This window comes from Oryza glaberrima, chromosome 3 (genome assembly GCF_000147395.1).
Source record: "Oryza glaberrima chromosome 3, OglaRS2, whole genome shotgun sequence".
In the NCBI taxonomy this organism is placed as follows: Eukaryota; Viridiplantae; Streptophyta; class Magnoliopsida; order Poales; family Poaceae; genus Oryza; species Oryza glaberrima.
The window spans coordinates 16,392,835-16,410,876 of NC_068328.1; the positions used below are offsets into that span (position 1 = coordinate 16,392,835).

The 18,042-nt window shown below is 40.3% G+C and overlaps 3 protein-coding genes across 4 annotated transcripts; 2 read left to right on the plus strand and 1 right to left on the minus strand.

Moving 5' to 3' along the window:
* The first annotated feature begins 2,236 nt into the window (after positions 1-2,236).
* On the plus strand, positions 2,237-6,737 carry LOC127767968 (uncharacterized). Its single transcript, XM_052293461.1, has 3 exons — positions 2,237-2,578; positions 5,864-5,961; positions 6,270-6,737. The coding sequence occupies exons 1-3, from the start codon at positions 2,515-2,517 to the stop codon at positions 6,501-6,503; spliced, it is 396 nt and encodes a 131-aa protein (XP_052149421.1). The 5' UTR covers positions 2,237-2,514; the 3' UTR covers positions 6,504-6,737.
* A 3,133-nt stretch (positions 6,738-9,870) lies between these two features.
* Positions 9,871-12,146, plus strand: LOC127765526 (uncharacterized). 2 transcript variants are annotated; one of them, XM_052290440.1, is made up of 3 exons: positions 9,871-10,056; positions 11,022-11,103; positions 11,178-12,146. In XM_052290440.1, the coding sequence occupies exons 1-3, from the start codon at positions 10,045-10,047 to the stop codon at positions 11,891-11,893; spliced, it is 810 nt and encodes a 269-aa protein (XP_052146400.1). In that variant the 5' UTR covers positions 9,871-10,044; the 3' UTR covers positions 11,894-12,146. The 2 variants fall into 2 exon arrangements, with proteins under 2 accessions (XP_052146400.1, XP_052146401.1); XM_052290441.1 differs by lacking the exon at positions 9,871-10,056 and adding an exon at positions 10,068-10,853.
* A 4,597-nt stretch (positions 12,147-16,743) lies between these two features.
* On the minus strand, positions 16,744-17,707 carry LOC127768205 (uncharacterized). The gene has a single exon (XM_052293740.1). It carries the CDS (start codon positions 17,651-17,653, stop codon positions 16,790-16,792), a length of 864 nt encoding a protein of 287 aa, XP_052149700.1. The 5' UTR covers positions 17,654-17,707; the 3' UTR covers positions 16,744-16,789.
* Between the last annotated feature and the right edge of the window lie 335 nt (positions 17,708-18,042).

The following is an 18,042-nucleotide window of genomic DNA, read 5'->3' on the forward strand; positions in this document are numbered from 1 at the left end:
TCTTTTCCTTAACTGAATCCACTAAAGAATCGTACCAAATTTTGGCGTTAACACTAGCCTATACTGCCACCATCTTTATCTTCCGTTACCGGACCTGACCACGCTCACCCCTATCTCCTGAGCTCCATCGGTCTCCTCAAGCGTACATGACTAAGTGACAACCACTAGTCTGAAGATCCCCCGCGACTCCTCTCGATGGTGAGCGGCAGTGATGGCTCCTCCTTTGTGATGGCTACCCCGCGGATCCTCCTACACGTTGATAGTTAGCAGGTCTCAACTCCTCTAAAAATAGATCCGTCTAGCGCTACTTCTCCTTATCGGCACCACTTCTTATTTATCTCATGGCTAACCGTCCTCGGATAAGGAGGAGAAGTGGTGCTGGGAGGGAGGAGGGATGACCACGAGAAAAGATAAAAGACATAGGGAGATGGAGTGGGAGCGAAGGAGGAGCAAGGGAAAGTGCTGGCTTCTCTCAGACCGTTAGACGTCGAGCGTTGGGAGAGGACTACGCGTCGGACGTCCGATGCTTTAGGGAAAAATCGGACGCTGACGTCAGCATGACGTCAGCGTCCGATTTACGTACAAAACTACTTTTAAATTGATTTTTCTCTTAAATTTTTTATCCAAATCATGATCCGATTACACCATTAAATTCTTTGCAATTAAATCTTCAAAACAAGACCACACATGGATATATTCCGATGAAAAAAATAGCTTATTATTGAATTATTTTTAAATGTTGCACGATGTTCCACCAGGTATATCGGAATTGTTTCACTAAGTAGATCGAGAATGTTTCACTCGTTTTAATCTGGTGTTGTTTCACCTTCTATAAAAACAATGTTTCAGCAAATAGCGAAAGAATGTTTCAGTTCACTGCAACATTAGATCTATACATAGTGAAACATTATAAGTACACTAGGTGGAACATTTTTTGGTGAAACAAAAAAATAAAACGAATTCCCTTAATAGGAGGTTTCCAAAATATGTGGGTTTTTTGTTGCAATGAAATATTTCAGTTCACTACAACATTAGATCTATACATAGTAGAACATTGTGAGTGCACTAGGTGAAACATTTTTTGCGGAACAAAAAATAAACTAAATTCCCTTAATAGAGGGTTTCCAAAATATGTGGGTGATTTATTGCAACGGCGTGTTCCACTGCAACATTTGATCCGTACACAGTGAAACATCATGAGTACACTAGCTGAAACATTGTAAAACTACTGGTTGAAACATCAAAAGAGACCGCATGCAATATTAAAAAAATCAATAAAAAATTAAAATATATTTTTGAAATATAATCATGTGTGGTCTTGTTGTAAAGATTTAATTGTAACGAATTTAGTGGTGCAATCAGATCGTAGATTAGATAAATAGTTTACGATAAAAAAATCTTTTAAAGAAATAAGAAAAGAAAAGATTCTTTACATACTGCAATACTGCAGTGGCACAGCGTCCGATTTTTCTCCACCCCGCCGATCGTCTGGGTGTGAGCATTTTCACGAGCGTCGCTGGTGGACACGCTTGTCCACTCCATCCTTTATCTCACATGAGCAACATGAGCAAGTGAAGAGACATGGATAAAAAAGAGATGTCACGTTTACTAGGATTATTCACGTGATTAATTGGATGTATGTCATTGCAAAATCAATTTTCCCGATGAAGGGTAATATTACCAGCGCACTCTATCTGTCTAAAAAACAAACATAAAATAGATAACTGGATGTGATATATTTTAATACAACGATCAATTCTAGATTTGTTTTTTTGCGAGGAGAGTAGATAATAATAACCTTAGGGGGTGTTTAGATGGGGCTAAAACTTTTTAGCTCATGTCATATCGGATGTTTAGACGCTAATTTAAAATATTAAACATAGACTAATAAAAAAACTAATTTTATAAATGAGAGCTAATCCGCGAGACGAATTTTTTAAGCCTAATTAATCCATAATTATCAAAAGTTTACTGTAGCATCACATTGTCAAAATCACGGCGTAATTAGATTCAAAATATTCGTCTCGCGAATTAGTCCAATGTTATGGAATGAGTTTTGTAATTAGTGTATCTTTAATACTTCAAATTTAGTGTCCAAACATCCGACGTGACGTGTACTTGAAATAAGTCCTAGAAGGCAGGTGAACGGGCTGTAAATTATAGCTAAAATTCATTTAAAAATTGAATCCGCAAAGAATAGAAAAAACAAAGCCAGGGGTAGAAATCGGAAACGACCCACGGTTTCCAAATTCCAGCAGTCTCTCTTCCCATCTCATCTTGCTTCCCCTCCCCTCCTCACTACCATCTACTCCCATCCCATCCGCCGCCAATCCGCGGCGGCAGCCGGCACCGGCCTTCTTCCACGCCGGCGGCCGGCACCCGGCAGGCAGAGCCTACACACCAGGCCGCCCTCCTCCTCCTCCTCCCCGGCCGCCGGTACCTGAGGGGAAGAAGCTTCGCAGCTCGGGCTCTCACGCCCTGAGGCGTCCGGAGTTCGATGTCCGTTTGCATCTCATGGATCCGCATCACCTGAACCGCCCCACCGCCGATGACGCTGCCGCGGCCGACGACGACTGGGGTAACGCGCCCCCAAAACACACTCTCCCCTCCCCGAGTCCCCGTCACCCGCGGCGGCCATCTCTCTCTCGTTCTTTCTCCCTGTTGTTTAAACCTTTATCTAGGCTTGTAATCTTGATGCGCGGGTGTTTTAGGGATGTGGAAGAACTAGAGGTGTGATTTAGTCTGTGCTGTGTTTGTGGTGCCATGGGGCTCAATCAAATCAGACAGCCATAACTAGTAATTACCAATTAGAGATGGCGAGATTTGGTTAACAGTTTTAGCTTCAACGACTAGATATGCAAGTACCCGTAGGTGATTGTAGGTAATTATTACTAATTGTTCATAGTGCCGATAAGGAATTACTCCTATTTAAACTTAATTGTAGGTAATGCAGTGGCTCTGTTGAGTTACGAATAGCTGTTTAATAGAACTAAATTATGAATAGCTGTTTAATAGAATCTAAATTGCGATTACAATGATAAACGGGTGAAAAAGGTTTGGGAGCTTTTTTTAGTCATCTGCTATACCTCTATTTTTTACTTCGCAGTCTATAATCTGAGCTGTCAGCCATTCTAGTTACAGACATGTTTAAAGTTATTTAGATTTGTTGTATCAGATTTGTATCACTTAATTTGTTGTCAAAGTACTTTTCATGATTATACCTTGATATATACCCACTCTAAGTAATCTTGAAGACCATGATAGGTCAGAAAGGTCAACAAAAAAAAGAGTTAGCAGTAAAGAACTATGATGCTTTATCATCAACTCATTCTTTAGTCCTGTTTTGGATAGGGGGATTTGGATTCAAATTTGAACTAACTCTAAAGAGAAACCCTCTCACCCATACAGTCCATTAGGATAATTTAGACTTATTGGTAACAATAAAATTGATGTTTCAGCTAATTCTTTGTTGATGTTCTGTTCTCTGTTTTTTATAGCCATTGCAGACAGTACGGAATCTTACATAGGCTTGATTTTCGCAAAGAAAAAAACTGTGGAGTTATTTTAATGTTGGTGACCTTTAATTTATAGCTGCCTTTGTTGTGATTCCATTGAGCATTTTTTTCTCACTACCTCTTGCGTGATAGTTTTTTCAATAACTTGATCTAAAACTATGAATTTTTCATTTTATTCTTAAACTGCAATTAATCTGCATATGTATTATTTTTTTATCATTTTCACCTCTCATCTCATCCCCATCTAATATCAATAGAATCCAACTTTCTGTCTATCCATCGAACTGTTTCTTCTCCATGTCATTGCTCATTTACCTGCTCATTATTCAGTGCCAATCTGCTCCATCTCTCTCCTTCCTGTCACTATTGTGCCTTACAGATTCATGTGAGGAAACTACACTAATGTAGTGGAAAAACCAAAGACCTAAACAAACTGATGGCATGAATTTTAAAAAAGAAACTAATTCATATCATAGTAGACAAATAGTTCTACATTGGAAAGACTATTTCTCTTAGGAAAAAGGCAACTCATGAGGTGGTAGGGGGATGACAGACTCACCGCCACCACCACTAGGTCCTTTTTATATACTGTAGTGGAGATGAATTTAACTGAACCTCGGTAAGAAAAAAAACATTCAGTGATGTCTGAGTCAAAAGAAAATATTGGTGTTGCATCTCTAGTTACTATGTGACAAAGTTTGGAGTATAGTTATCACTGAAATTGCTAGTTGTAGTTCTTTATCAAAATCATAGCTCCACGAACAGAAAAAATCAAGCATGGTCTTCCAATTGTGCCAGACTTTGTATCTTCTAGTTTCTCTCCAAACCAGGTTCATCAAATAATTACTCAGACCAAAGAGTGACGTATGCTCTATCAATCCATGTTGCTGGGGACACAGGTCAAAGATCTCTTGTAAAGAACTAAAAATGGTTTCATGTGTCTTGAGTGGTTTCGTTTGATAAGTTTTGCAGGTTTTACCTTGAAAATGGTTGAGCTGCACATCTGAAACCTAAATTTTTGGGTTACATTATAAATTATAAAAATGTTAATGCTGCTTTTGATATTTGATGCAGTAGAAACCACACCAGCTAGTCAGTCATGATTAAGAAAGAATGACAAGAGCAATGATGACTAGATGAATTGCCCAGGAATAATAAATGGTGTAATATATGATATTCATTATTGCAGTTTCATATCTAGGATAGGGGAACTGAAATTTATGTTAGTGAGCTCAATAGTTAAGCTATGGTCATGACGGCATGTATACAGATGTCAGGTGAGGACTCCTTTATCGTCGGCGCCAGAACAAATGTGGCAACAATGACGCAGCACAAATTCAGGATTAGATTGAGTTAGTTTTATCTTTCTGGGCTTGTTAGTTTTCAGTTGAGAATAATGTGGCCGGCAACAGCATTGTATAAGCTGAAGATCGGCCTATTTTGCTTAGCTTGGAGATTAGGTTATGCTGAGCTTGCGTCCTGCCTCTTCCACGCAGTGCCTATGATGGCTCCGCCACGCCATCGAGGTCCAGGGCCACATCTTGTAACCAGCTTCAAATATAGTTTATGTTGCGTTCCCTCATCTATTATACTAGCCCGTGACAATAGAAGCCATAATGAGGCACATTAGAAAGGACTAAACTATACATTACTTGAATGGTATGGCACAGTGGCACAGATTCCAAGTTTCTAGCCAAGAAGTAACAAGTAATACAAGGAACTGTATGTCAACTCATCCAAAGATTCCTTGATGTGGACTGACATAATGTTGGACAAACACAACTAATCCATCTCATTGTCCTAGGCTATAGCCAATGGCACGTTTTAAAGTCACCAACATAAACACATTTGAAATTGCTCTTACAATATTTATTATGCCGTTTCAATTGTACCTAAATGCCCTTTTAGACATCAGATCTCACAGGAACAATAGTTAGATATTCCCATGAAAAGTAGAGTTAGATAATATTTTGCGGCTTTGCAAAGATAATTGATAGGCAAGATGATGAAGCAGTGTAGCATTTGACTAAATGTGGAAATATGGGCTGCATCTCTAATTTCTATGCCTCCTACCCTGAAGCTGTTCTTTCCACTCCCAAGATTCTGCTTGCTAGATCTCGTTACTAGTTGCATTTGTTTTCTTAGTTCTCTTATCAGTTAGGTGATTTCTTTAGGCTGATTTGGTTGCTCAAGTTCATCTGTCTTTGGATTTGTCTGCACCCCTTCGTTTCCAGGCTTCTTTACGTTTTCTTTGTCAATTGCTCCTGACATTATTATACTTTCATTTGGAGGATCAATCACCAGTTCAGTATTGAGGAAAATGTTCTTACATGTGTGTAATGTCACAGATAATGATGGCTTTGTGATACCAAGCTTGAGTGTTGAAGAATCTGATCTTGGTGATTGGGAAGCTGCACAGGTTTCTCGTCCTCAACCACCTCCAAAGGTCTCTTTCACATCACACTATTCTTTTGTTTATCCCTTTACCAAAGCAAAATAGCAAACACAGGCTTATCTTTATTTCCTTGCGCCTTGAACAAGGTTCAACCACACTGTACAGTGACAAACAGACTGTGCCATGCTTTAGGAAACATACCTGCCCCAACAGAAAGTAGAGTTGGATGCAATAAGACCACTATACTTTATAGAGCAGCTTCAAAGCTAAACTCTGGCCATCACTCGTACATAATCACCATGTATTTGTCTTTACTTTCCCCCAACTTTAGATACGATAATCCCTTTTTCCCCCTACAGGCTACCAAGGATACCGAGAAGATATATCTTGGACCGCACGGCGCACCGCCATCTCGAGCAAAGAAGCAAGAGGACACTGCAGCAGCTGCCACTGGGTACCGCGACAAGAGCAAGGTGAAGGAAGCTGATCAAAAGGTGCTTGGAACTGGCCGGGACAACAAAGGGGGCAATAACTTCAACCGCTACAACAATGCTGGCCACCATGTCAAGGAACCCTACAAGAGATCCACTTGACCTTCTCCTCTCCACTGAGGCTTGCTCCCTGTGAAACTTTTCTCTCTCCTATATCAACACAGCTTGACGAAGCCAAATTTACGCGATTTGTCGGTGTGATGGATATCATTGCTGGAATTAGGACAACCTATCTTGCAGCGGCATGTATACCTGAACTGTGGCCATGTACGTACCGTCTGTTTGCTACTCTGGGCTGGAGCAATGCGTTTGCTGATTTTCTTTCGAATGGAAAAATATGTGTTGTTCCGGATGTCGCCGACACTACAGGTATCTGGAGCATTACAAAGCAGATCCATGTCTATTCCGTCTGTCATTGCCATGATTAATGTGCCTAATACATCATCGTCGTCATCTCTAGCATTGTCACATCTCACTTGTTATTTTTTTTTGGTGCTCTTTAATTTTGGCGATGATTATGGGTTGCCATGGACCGCAACGCACGGATGGATGGTTGTATTCTTCAACGTCATCGCGAAGGAATCGAAATCAAAGGACAAGCAACGATTGGAACGTAAAGCTGTTTCAAGATTACGCTACGTGCGTTCTGCTCGTTGATGCTAATTAAAGTTCCCACATGAATGTTGAGGTTTTGCTTCTCTCGGTTGGCTGACAACAAATTAAGGCTTGCCCTCCCAAAGGATGAGAGACGACTAGATTTGTAAATTTTCAAAAAAAAATATTTTTTAAATATTTTAATAAAAATGTATAAATAAAAAAATCTGGTGCTGCATCCATCGTCTTGGAGCGTGGTCACACACTAATTTAGTCGCTGGCTCACACACTCTCTCTCTCTACTAATTTTTTTTACCAACTCAGCATATTCGGCAGCATGAATGTAGTATCGTCTGCTAAAACGTTTTATTGTACTTGTAAACAAATTTATTTGCTATGTGAAAGCTAATCCGCTGTTACCCCACTATTGAAGCACATTAGAGGTGATTAATTAAGCCCCAAGCACAGCTGCTACAATCATGTTAGAAGCTGTAACCTTTGCTGCTTTGCATAGGTGTGATAGCATCAGAGATGGGTGTACATACTACACCATACAAAAGCAGCGGTCGTTGAGCAACGCACAAGACGTGTTGGATCGCTCGCTTGTAAGCGAAGGTTTTTGGGTACTATACACAGTCCAGCTACATGCATAGGTTTGTTGGCTGCTGCTACAAGTGCGAGATTCGTACAGTTTGGTTGAAGCTTTTCATCATGCAGGCTGTTGATGGTCTGGTGCTTTTGTGTGGTACACACACGCAGAAATTTCACTCCAATTTTGTGGCAATTTTTGAAAACCATTTAAACTTGCTCTCAAATTTTAAAAAGTTCCTAGCTTTTTCAAAGGAGAGGCCGCATCAACAGTAAAATTTGCAGAATTCATGTATGTCTTCATCCGAGAGCGAAACGGCACCGGCACATCAAATCGATGCTACGTCAGGCTTTGACACTAACAATAGCTAGCTAGTAGTAGAACAAATGCACCGATCTGTAATTATGTACTCCTGCATAAATATGCACTAGGCATAGAGCAAAGTTAATTAATTAATCGTAACGACAAAGATAGATTGGTATGTTAGGCTTAAAGATAATAATTAGTGCCCAACAACCCAACAACACACACCCCCAGACCGCTCCCCATGAAAGCTGCATGCCTACTGGCTCCTGCACCACTCCAATCTTTAATTAATACTCCCTCCGTCCCAAAATAAGTGTAGTTTTATATTATTTATGTTCAACGTTTGACCGTTTGTCTTATTTGAAATTTTTTTATGATTAGTATTTTTATTGCTATTAGATGATAAAACATGAATAATATTTTATGTGTGACTAAATATTTCAAATTTTTCATAAATTTTTCAAATAAGACGGACGGTCAAAGGTTGGGCACGGATATCTACGGCTGCGCTTATTTTGGGACGGAGGTAGTACTTACTATCATGGAACCAATTTTCTCTTAAATAATTCTCCCATTCTTTTTCGTAATTTTATTCTTCTATTGATGTTCTGGTGGTTATCTTCCTAATCCTACTAGCTACTAGCATCCACTCCACAGGTCAACACTAGTAGTAGAATTGGTCCATTGACGTCAGTGCCCACTACAAAGATTTTGGAGTAGTGCTTATCATAATTTAATTTGTCAGCTTGATGGGTTGCTCAATGGCAGTTACTTTAATTCAGGGTGGCAGATGAACAGATGATTGCGTGTACATGCTTTTCCTGTATCTCGGCATTTTTGTCTCCATAACCCGCGTTTGATCCAATCTTATCTTATTCGATTATGTCTAATTAAGGGTTCAACCAATTATGCTCTGATCATTTCATCAACGGTTGATATAGCCGTGGGAAAAAGGAATTATGCAACCATTAATAGTAAAACTTTAATTTATATATGTTCTAGTTGTTTAAAAGTTGAAAAATAAACAGAAACCTAAAAATTAACTCTAAAATCAAGCTCTATAATTTAAATTTTATTTTCAAGATTTTCATTAGCATGTTTTTTCAACCTGTTAAATGGTATATTTCGTGCGAAAACCTTCTATAGAAGTTGCTTAAAAAATTAAACAAATATATTTTTTAATTCTTTATAATGGAGTCATATTAAATTTATCATATATTTCTCATTTCATGTGTGGCTATTGGCTAATTAGCCATTTCCCGCCTCTGTTTAGAACGAGCTCTTGTATTGAAGCCTACATGGATAACTTACGGTACATCCTAGCCATGGGGACATATTAATTTCGGCATCGTACGGTGGATAGACAACATATATACTTCCTCCGTTTTCCGTTCATATTATAAGACTTCCAAGCATTGTCCACATTCATATAAATGTTAATGAATCTAGGCACACATATATGTCTATGATTCGTTACCATATACTCTATCCGTTTCTAAATATTTGACGCCGTTGACTTTTTTAAATATGTTTAACCGTTCGTTTTATTTAAAAAAATTATGTAATTATTAATTCTTTTTCTATCATTTAATTTATTGTTAAATATATTTATATGTATACATATAAAAGTCTTTGAATAAGACAGACGGTTAAACATGTGCTAAAAAATTAACAGTGTCAAATATTTAGAAACGTAAGGAGTATATAAATGTAGATAATGCTAGAAAGTTTTATAATCTGAAACGGAGGCAGTAGTTCGAATTGTGTCTGATCGTTCAAAAGAAAAAAAAAACACCCAAAAGAGCCGTAGCCGACATGTGTAAAGCTCCGGCTCGTACTACGTACGTACACGCAGCTGGTTGTATGTAACGGGCGAGACGAAGGCGATGGCCTATCTTGATCTGTCTCCGTGTACACGTGTCCTCTGAAATTTACGCTTTATAGGGTGGTTTAGCGTAAACTAATCATGCGCAATGATGCGTGCAGCTGCGCGGCCGCGTGCATCCGCTGCGCTGTGCTGCCATTTCTCTTCAGCTTAAAAAGCGAGCCCTACCATTTCCTCTCTCTCTTCTTGTCATCCTCCTCATCCCTTCTTCCTCCCTCGTCTCACCAACAGCGAGGTGACTGAGAGAAGCTAGCTTGGGAGAATAATCCATGGCAGGCAAGGTAGGTACCTGCAAGTTAACTCCCTGATGTATATTATTATGAGTTGGTGGTTGCCTTCCTCTTGTGGATTTCTTGATTTAATTTGCTGCAAATTTGCACTGTCGTCTATCGATCGATCGGTTTGTGCGTTCCAAATTCAGCTCTGCAATGGCGGCTCTGTGTGCCAGTAGTACTTGCCCAGTTCATCTTCTTGTTCTTCCATGGATAGATGATATACAGTAGCATACTTACAGCTGAGGCAGAGTGAAGATGTACAACTTCTCGTCCAATATATAATTAATTAAATCTCTTGTGTGTTTTGTATTTCGATTCGATCGACTCATCTTGGTTGGGAATTCCGGCAGTTATCAACTTCTGATTCCACAACTAGAGTATAAGGTTCAGTTTGAAGTACTGTATGTATGACCGTGTGAGTGCTTTTTTGTCGGGACAGCTTAAAGGATAATGGCAAGTGAAGTAGAGAGCAAGCAAACCGACACTTTTTTTTCTTTCTTTCTCCCTCTGTTTGTGCTGCGCTTTAAAGATAAATTGACCAACAACCTAACTGCACATCAGGGGAATGGATATGTGTGGCTCGTGCAATGCAAATCAGCTGTAATCCTCAATCAGTTTTGAGTTAGCTATAGCTAGGATTAATGCTCACTGATGTAGTGATGTCTACTCCTCTGCTTCTATAACCTTCAAAGAAAGGGAAAAAGAAACTCCTCTGCTTCTCTAACCTTCCAAAAAAAAAAAAAATTCTTCTACTTATCTTAAAGAATAGTAGTACCATCATAGAACTCTATACTTTCAGACAGGTTAAAAGGGCTAATTAAATTGTATCTTAGTTAGCATTGCCTACTGTTGTTCTCTACTTCTCATTGGACATGATGGTCTAGTGTTCTTGTTACAGTGATTAATCACCCACATATGTTTGTGTCGTCATACTAACAAGTTGTATCTCTGCTTTGTTGATCTCACCTCAGATGTCTACAATTGTGATGATGGTGGATCTTGAATGTGACAGATGCTACAGGAAGATCAGAAGGGTCCTGTGCAAGCTCCAAGGTTAGTTCCCAAATTAATCACACTGTAATTTCTTGATCCATGAACTGGCCTAATTAATCACTGTGTGTATGTAGATAAGGCGAGCATCAAGGCCATCTCGTACGACGAGAAGAACAACACGGTGACGGTGGCGGGGCCGTTCGACGCCGACGAGGTCTCTGACAGGCTCTGCTCCAGCGCCGGCAAGGTCATCACCGACATTCGCGTCGTCGGTGGTGCCAAACCCATGCCAGGCGGCGGCGCCGGTGGCGCCAAGGCGCACGCCAACAAGCCGGCCGGGAAGGACGGCGGCGCAGGCGGCGGCGGCGGCGGAGGAGGAAAGCCGGAGATGATCAAGAAGCACGTCAAGTTCGAGATGGCGGACGACATGGACGACCACCACCACCACCACGACAACAGGAAGCCGAAGGTGGTGACGACCACCAACCACGCCGCCGGCGCCCTCGCGCGGATGGAGGGCCGCCGCGCCGAGGCGCCGAGCATGGCCATGGCGGCGGCGATGGCGCCGGCGCCCATGCCGATGACGGTGCAGGCGACGGCCACGCCATCCATCTGGCCGGCACCGGCGCCATCGGCGCCGGCGCCGCTGGAGTGGGGGCACAGCGCCCCGACGTACGGGGCGGGGTGGGCCCCGCCGCCGGCAGGCGGCTACTACGGCGGCGGCGGCGGCGGGCCCATGTACTACGGGCAGCCGCCGCCGCCGCCGCCGCCGGCGTACGGGTACGGCGGCCGGAGCCCGTACCAGCCGCCGTACTACGACGAGGAGCCGGCCGGCTGCAGCGTCATGTGACGTGACGAACCAAAACCGATGAGGCCACGAGTCTTCTTGTGTGAAAAAGGAAAAAAAATTATGTGTATGCATGATCGGTTCGTTTATATCATCATGTGTAAATTTGAACAAGAGAATGCTAGCTGAGTACCATGTGTGTAGAGTTACTGTGTAATGTGATGTTTTCAACTTGGTGTATTTATGATGATGAAAACAAGTATGCAATCAGGGTTTCTTTTAATTTAAAGCTGTATCAGATTTTGACTTTGTACAATGTTTTATTTAAAAGAGTGTTCTTTTGTGCTAATGAAACGGAATGCTGATTGTATGAAGTATTTGTGACAATTATTCAAGGGCACAAACCAATCGATGGACTATTAAAAAGTTAAAATGGATTTAAAGCATTATCTAGTTAATAAGAAAAGATTTTGTAAAAATTGCAAATTAATAACAAACACGCCGCCATGCCACTTTCCTAGAACAAATGAAAATTTTTACGGTCTTTGAGGGATAACAAGAGGTACCTAAATATGTAACCTTCTAGTATCGGAGTTTACATTAGAAAATATGATACCTTCCAATAACTTCTCAACGACTGTAAAAACTTTTAAAACAAACAGGTTACTACTTTGAACTACTCCTATATATTTCAAGTACTCCCTTCAGTTACAAATAAATACATCATTTAAACTCCATACCGTTAATAGGAGATAACTTTGACTGTAATTATATTTTTAACATGGGTTTTAGGCATATGAAAATAACATGACCAAAAATGTTGTAACCAAAGCTTTTGTAATATTATGGTTTGTTTATGAAACTATTCAGATCTATAAGATATAGTTAATGGTTCAAATTATATGGGGAAAAAATATGTAGTGAAAAACTAAGAAAAATGGATGTTTAAGATTCGTCCATATCATCATGAGAGTAAATCTACGAGTAAAATCTTTACTCGTGATGATATGGACAAATCTCATATTTCTATTTTTTATCTAATGGTAGTTTTCAGGTTTTCAATATATATATATAGTTTCTACCACATATTTTTTCCCAATTATGTGTTAATGACGTCTAAAACATCACTTATTAGTGTCTTGAGTGAGCATGTTTTTTTAAAAACAAATCTTGTAGGAAACAACTCAAATTTAATATGAACGGCCTCAATCAAACCCTAATTGAAGCCCAATCCAAAAATTTGGGCTTTTTTTCTTAAAAAAAGAAACCTTGCTCCAATCGTTCCCTTATAAGTGTCTCAAAATTGGAATCCCCTTCTCCTTCTTTCTCGTTCTTCATAAGTGGGGAGGCACTCGTTCACAATTTTTGCACAGCAAAGGAAGAGGATGACACGTGAGAAGAGATCGTGCGTAGGGAAGGTATGGTGGAGCGATTTCTTTTTGTGTTTCTGTTGATACTAATGGGCGGGTCTTTTTTAAGTTAATTTTAAAATATCTTTTGGAGAGATTAATATTTTCACACCTAAAATTATGTTTAGGATTAAAAAAAATAAATTTTAGGGATGGAATTTTGGGTGCTCTCGGAAACAGGTCGAGAGGAGGGAATTGCGACTTAATTTGCCAGGCTGTGTATGGGCTGCCTGCCAACCTGCTGTTGATGTTGGGCTGCTTGGTTCCTGCAGCCTTGTCTGCTATGCTCCCAGACATAGCCCAGCCCAGCCCGTAACCCTCTGTGGCCCCGAGCAGGCGAGCAGCAAATTCCTAGAACTACATTGCCAATCGAATCAAGAGGACAAATTCCTATTAGCTTTGTTCGAAACTTGAGGCACGGAGAACGAAATGTGTATATTTAAATATAAAATATTATAAACTTAAAATTAGATTTATTTATTGTTTTTAAAGAAAAATTTTTAAACACGAAACGCGTGTGCTCATGATAAATAAGGAAATAGGCGAACTTATGTTTAGAATTCGAAACATTTAACTTTTTGTCACTTTAAGATGTGAAAATTAATTATTTGTCACTCGTTGTCTATAACATGTGGGCCATCGTGTGTCTTTGACATATGGGTTCAGTGGTAAATCATTTATCATTATTTATAAGAGTGACAAATAATTAATTATTCCTTAGAATTCAGCCCAAATCTTTGTATCGATCTGCACCAGGCATGTGTATCCATGGTCTCCTTGGATACATGCAATGATGCAAATGCACCAAACATCTGTATGGTCAGGTTCATCAAAGTCAACCCAAGTCGACGCTACTTAGCTATATCTATCTGCCGGGTCTCTCAAGTAATTGGACTAGTGCGCAGATTTTTTTTCCTCCTCCTAACAAAAGACAGAGAAAAAAATTAACTAGGAAATCGACCACGTGTAAATGTGCTAAAACACACACGACTGCTCCAGTATATATCTTTAGGGTTGGCTATGTCTTTCTCGAATCTCGAACAGTGGTTTTTGCAATTCGATTGTTTTTTTTTTGTCTAATTCGCTGGGCATAATGTATAACTATTTCCTTTTGGAACGTATAAAAAACAGGAATAAATTAAAAAAAGATTGAGGTGCCATAGCTTATCGGATCCTTATTATTCATAAAACATATGATTGATTTCAAATATGTTGTTTGGATAATAATTAAGGGAAAGAGTAAAGGAATTCGGAGTGAGAAAAGATATGAAACAAGTTTTCATAAAGTTGGACCTTGTGTTAAAAACCCTCCAAAATTCATATAAATTGAGGCAATCTATAGAAATAACCTGGGAGTTTAGTAGTGTCACTCTTTTGTTCCTAAAGGGTCAAATGATTTATTTTTGCATATGATTGAAATCCTAAAAGAAAGAAAGGAAAAGAAAAATGTTCCAAGGAATGCTTCACATCGTCCCTTCAAGTACCATCGAGTTAGGGGAGCGTATCCTATGCACACAGGCCCTCGCGTGTACACACCATGTACACCAACTAAAAATTATCACAAAAAATTCTAGGAAAATTCATACATGTACTTTCAATAGTATTACATCTACGTGCAAAGTCGCATCTTCAAATTCATTCTACATAGAGAATAACAAAAAAGATAAAATTCTGACAAAATTGCAACCTTAAAACTGTCAGATTTTTTGTTTTTTTTGTTACGGCTAAAATATAATGAATTTGACGTTAAGATTTTAACCCTAGGTGTAATACAATTGAAAGTATGTGTATGATTTTTTCTAGATTTTTTGGTGATATTTTTTAGTTGGTGTGCACGTGTGTACACGTGAGGGCATGTGTGCATAGGATATGTTGCCTCGAGTTAGGCCTCGCGTTGCATTACATGTAATTGAAAATTCAGGCAGGGATTGTTTGCATCCCCATCTATTAACTTATTAAAGTGATAGAAAAAAATGAGCATCCACGTTCGCTCTCACGGTTTAGAAATTCTCATATTGATCAGAGAAAAAGAAAAATAGAGTCCATAAAGAAATACAATTTAGAAATAACTGAAATTTAGAATTAAAAAATAAGGAATATTAGAAAAGGAGACTAGAGTCCATATAGATAATTTAGAAATAGCTGGAATTTAGAATTAGAAAATAAGGAATATTGTAAGATGAGACTAGAATCCATACCGATATACAATTAGAATTAATGAAAAATCAGAATTAAAAAAATAAGAAAATTAAAATTAGGTTAGAGTCCATATATAATTGATAAATTTGGAAATAACAAAAAATTGGAATTAAAAAAATATTGAAAGAAGATTATAGAGTCCTTATAGAAATACAATTTAGAAATAACTGAAATCGGAATTAAAAACAAAAAATATTAGAAGAAGAGTATACCTTCCATAAAGAAATACTCCTAGGACGTCCGGAGGGAGTACAATTAAGAAATAATAGACACTCCAAACTAAAAAATAAGAAATATTAGAATAAAAGTATATTTTAATAATAAATTAAGAAAATACATATACTATTATATAAGAGAAAACATAATTATGCTAGTCGTGTAATCTGTGCGGGTCACCATGCTAGTTGAACTTAAAAGAAAAAAGGCAATCTAACAAAAAAAACCTCACTTCCTAGTTTAGAAAATAATTATTGAAGTTAGATTTGTGTAGTTCTAAAAAAAAAAGATTTATGTCGCCCTCTAGCCAATTAAACCATATGATCTCATTTCTTTTTCTTTAACTCCAAAATACAACTTTCTCATTTTCTATTGTGCATGTTTTTTAAGCTAACGGTAATTCTTGCTCACATCGGTCGTACACATGTAGGACCATAGATATGTTTGTATTGTCAATGTTGGGTACATCCATGGATGCAAATAAGAGCTCGCGTGCTAGTTTATTTTTCATCTGCTGATAAAAGATAAATAAAAAATATAGCTATAATTGTGGTTTAGCATACCGCAAAGTTTGAAAAACAGTCATGATTGTGTCTCACGTTGATGTGATATCATGTTATTTAGTGCCGTTTTAAGGTCTACAACGAATCGACTGATTCCTGTATTATCAAACAGCAAATGGACTGTGTGCAATTAATCATATATGGACTCTTGCTGGACAATCCCACATGAAGTGATACTAAAAAGAAAAAGGCAATTAATGTGAAATAAGATGTGAGTTCACTCACTTTTAAATGCCACTTTGTTATTCATAGTATTTTTTGTTTCTCATGACAGTGAATTTACTTGCTTTGTGTATTTTGCTTGGGATGCTCTGTTCGTTATTGCCAATTAATTTGTCTCTAATCATCCTTAAATAGGAGATCAAAATTGGGACCAAGTTCTCATTCGGCCATTCCCAAACTAGGCGGTTTGGTTTTGATTTCATCAGTGAACAAAATCCAAAAAGTTTGTACAGTGATCATGCAGCCGGTAGTACTGTACAAGTACAAGCACTATTAGTTTCTCCTACAATTCTTTTTTTTTCTCCCTGGAAAGAGAGGGAAAAAAGAAAAAAAGTTTTTTTTTTATTTTTCTAAACCTTCATCATGACTAGCTGTAGCTGGAGGCTCTCCATCTGCATCTTCCTCTTTGTGTTGGCGATGAACTCCTCGAACCTCCTGTTCATGTCGTCCACATCGTCGTCGTCGTCGCCGCCGCCTCCGCACTGGTCGAAGGCTTCCTCTTCGTCGTCGGCTCGTCCGTTTGTGTCCTCGCCGGAGCAGCGATGGTGATCGGAGTCGGGGACAGGGGAGCTGATCTTGTTGGCATCATCATCCACCACGACGATCGCTCCCGCGGAAACATGATCGTCGTCGTCGACGAGGCCGTCGTAGCTCTGTTTCTCCTGCCCCGCCGGCGGTAGCGCGATTGGCGGCGGCGCCATCGTCGTCGCCATGGCCGGCTCGTGGCGCTGTGCTGGACGACGTCGCCGCCGCCTATCGCCATCGCTGCCGTCGTTCTCGTCGTCAACGTGCAGCACGTCTACCACGGCGAGCTTGCTCGGGCGCCAGACGACGACGGCGGCGCTGCTCCTCGGTCGTTGGGGCCGGCGGCGAGAGGAAGCAGCAGAACTCGCGGCGACAGGTGGTGAGGCGTCGTCGTCGGCGGCGGCGTGGTGGCGAGGCGGAGGCGCAGGCGCAGGTGGTGCGGGGCAGGCGAGGAGGCCGGCGTCCCTGAGGACGAGGAGGAGGATGGCGTTGCAGAGCAGGATCATGTGGTTCCTCGGGCTGAGCAGGCCGAGGAGTCGCGCGCAGGCGTCGAACAGCGTTGCGGCGGTGGCGCTGGCGGAGAGATGGTCGGCGATGGCGCGCGGCTGGTGCTGCGAGAGGAGGAGGAGCGGGATGATTAGCGTGGAGAGCAGAGCGGCGCTGGCGACGACGGCGGCCTTCCCCTCCATCGTCGATCGATCGATGCAATCTGCAGATGGATGAGCACTACTCGATCGAGCTGAGCTGCCGAGGCTAACTGCAACTGTGCTCCCTTATATATAGTACTCCTAATAGTATAGAGAAAAACAAAATATTCCTTGAGATTGTTATTAGTAATAGTAATAGTATAGTGAAGACTGAGGAGACGACTGATGAATTTTATTTTTTTCTAATGAAAGATTTCTGAAAGCGACGACTGATGAGTTGAGTCGGGTGAGAGAGCGAGTCCGAGTCACACAACTCACAGTCAGACTAAAGTCGAGGACTCCAGTGAGCGCGTCCACGTCTGGGTGGGTCCCGGTCCCGATCAGCCAAGTCTAGCGGGCCCACCGGGCGCAGGAGCTGGACTGCTGGAGTG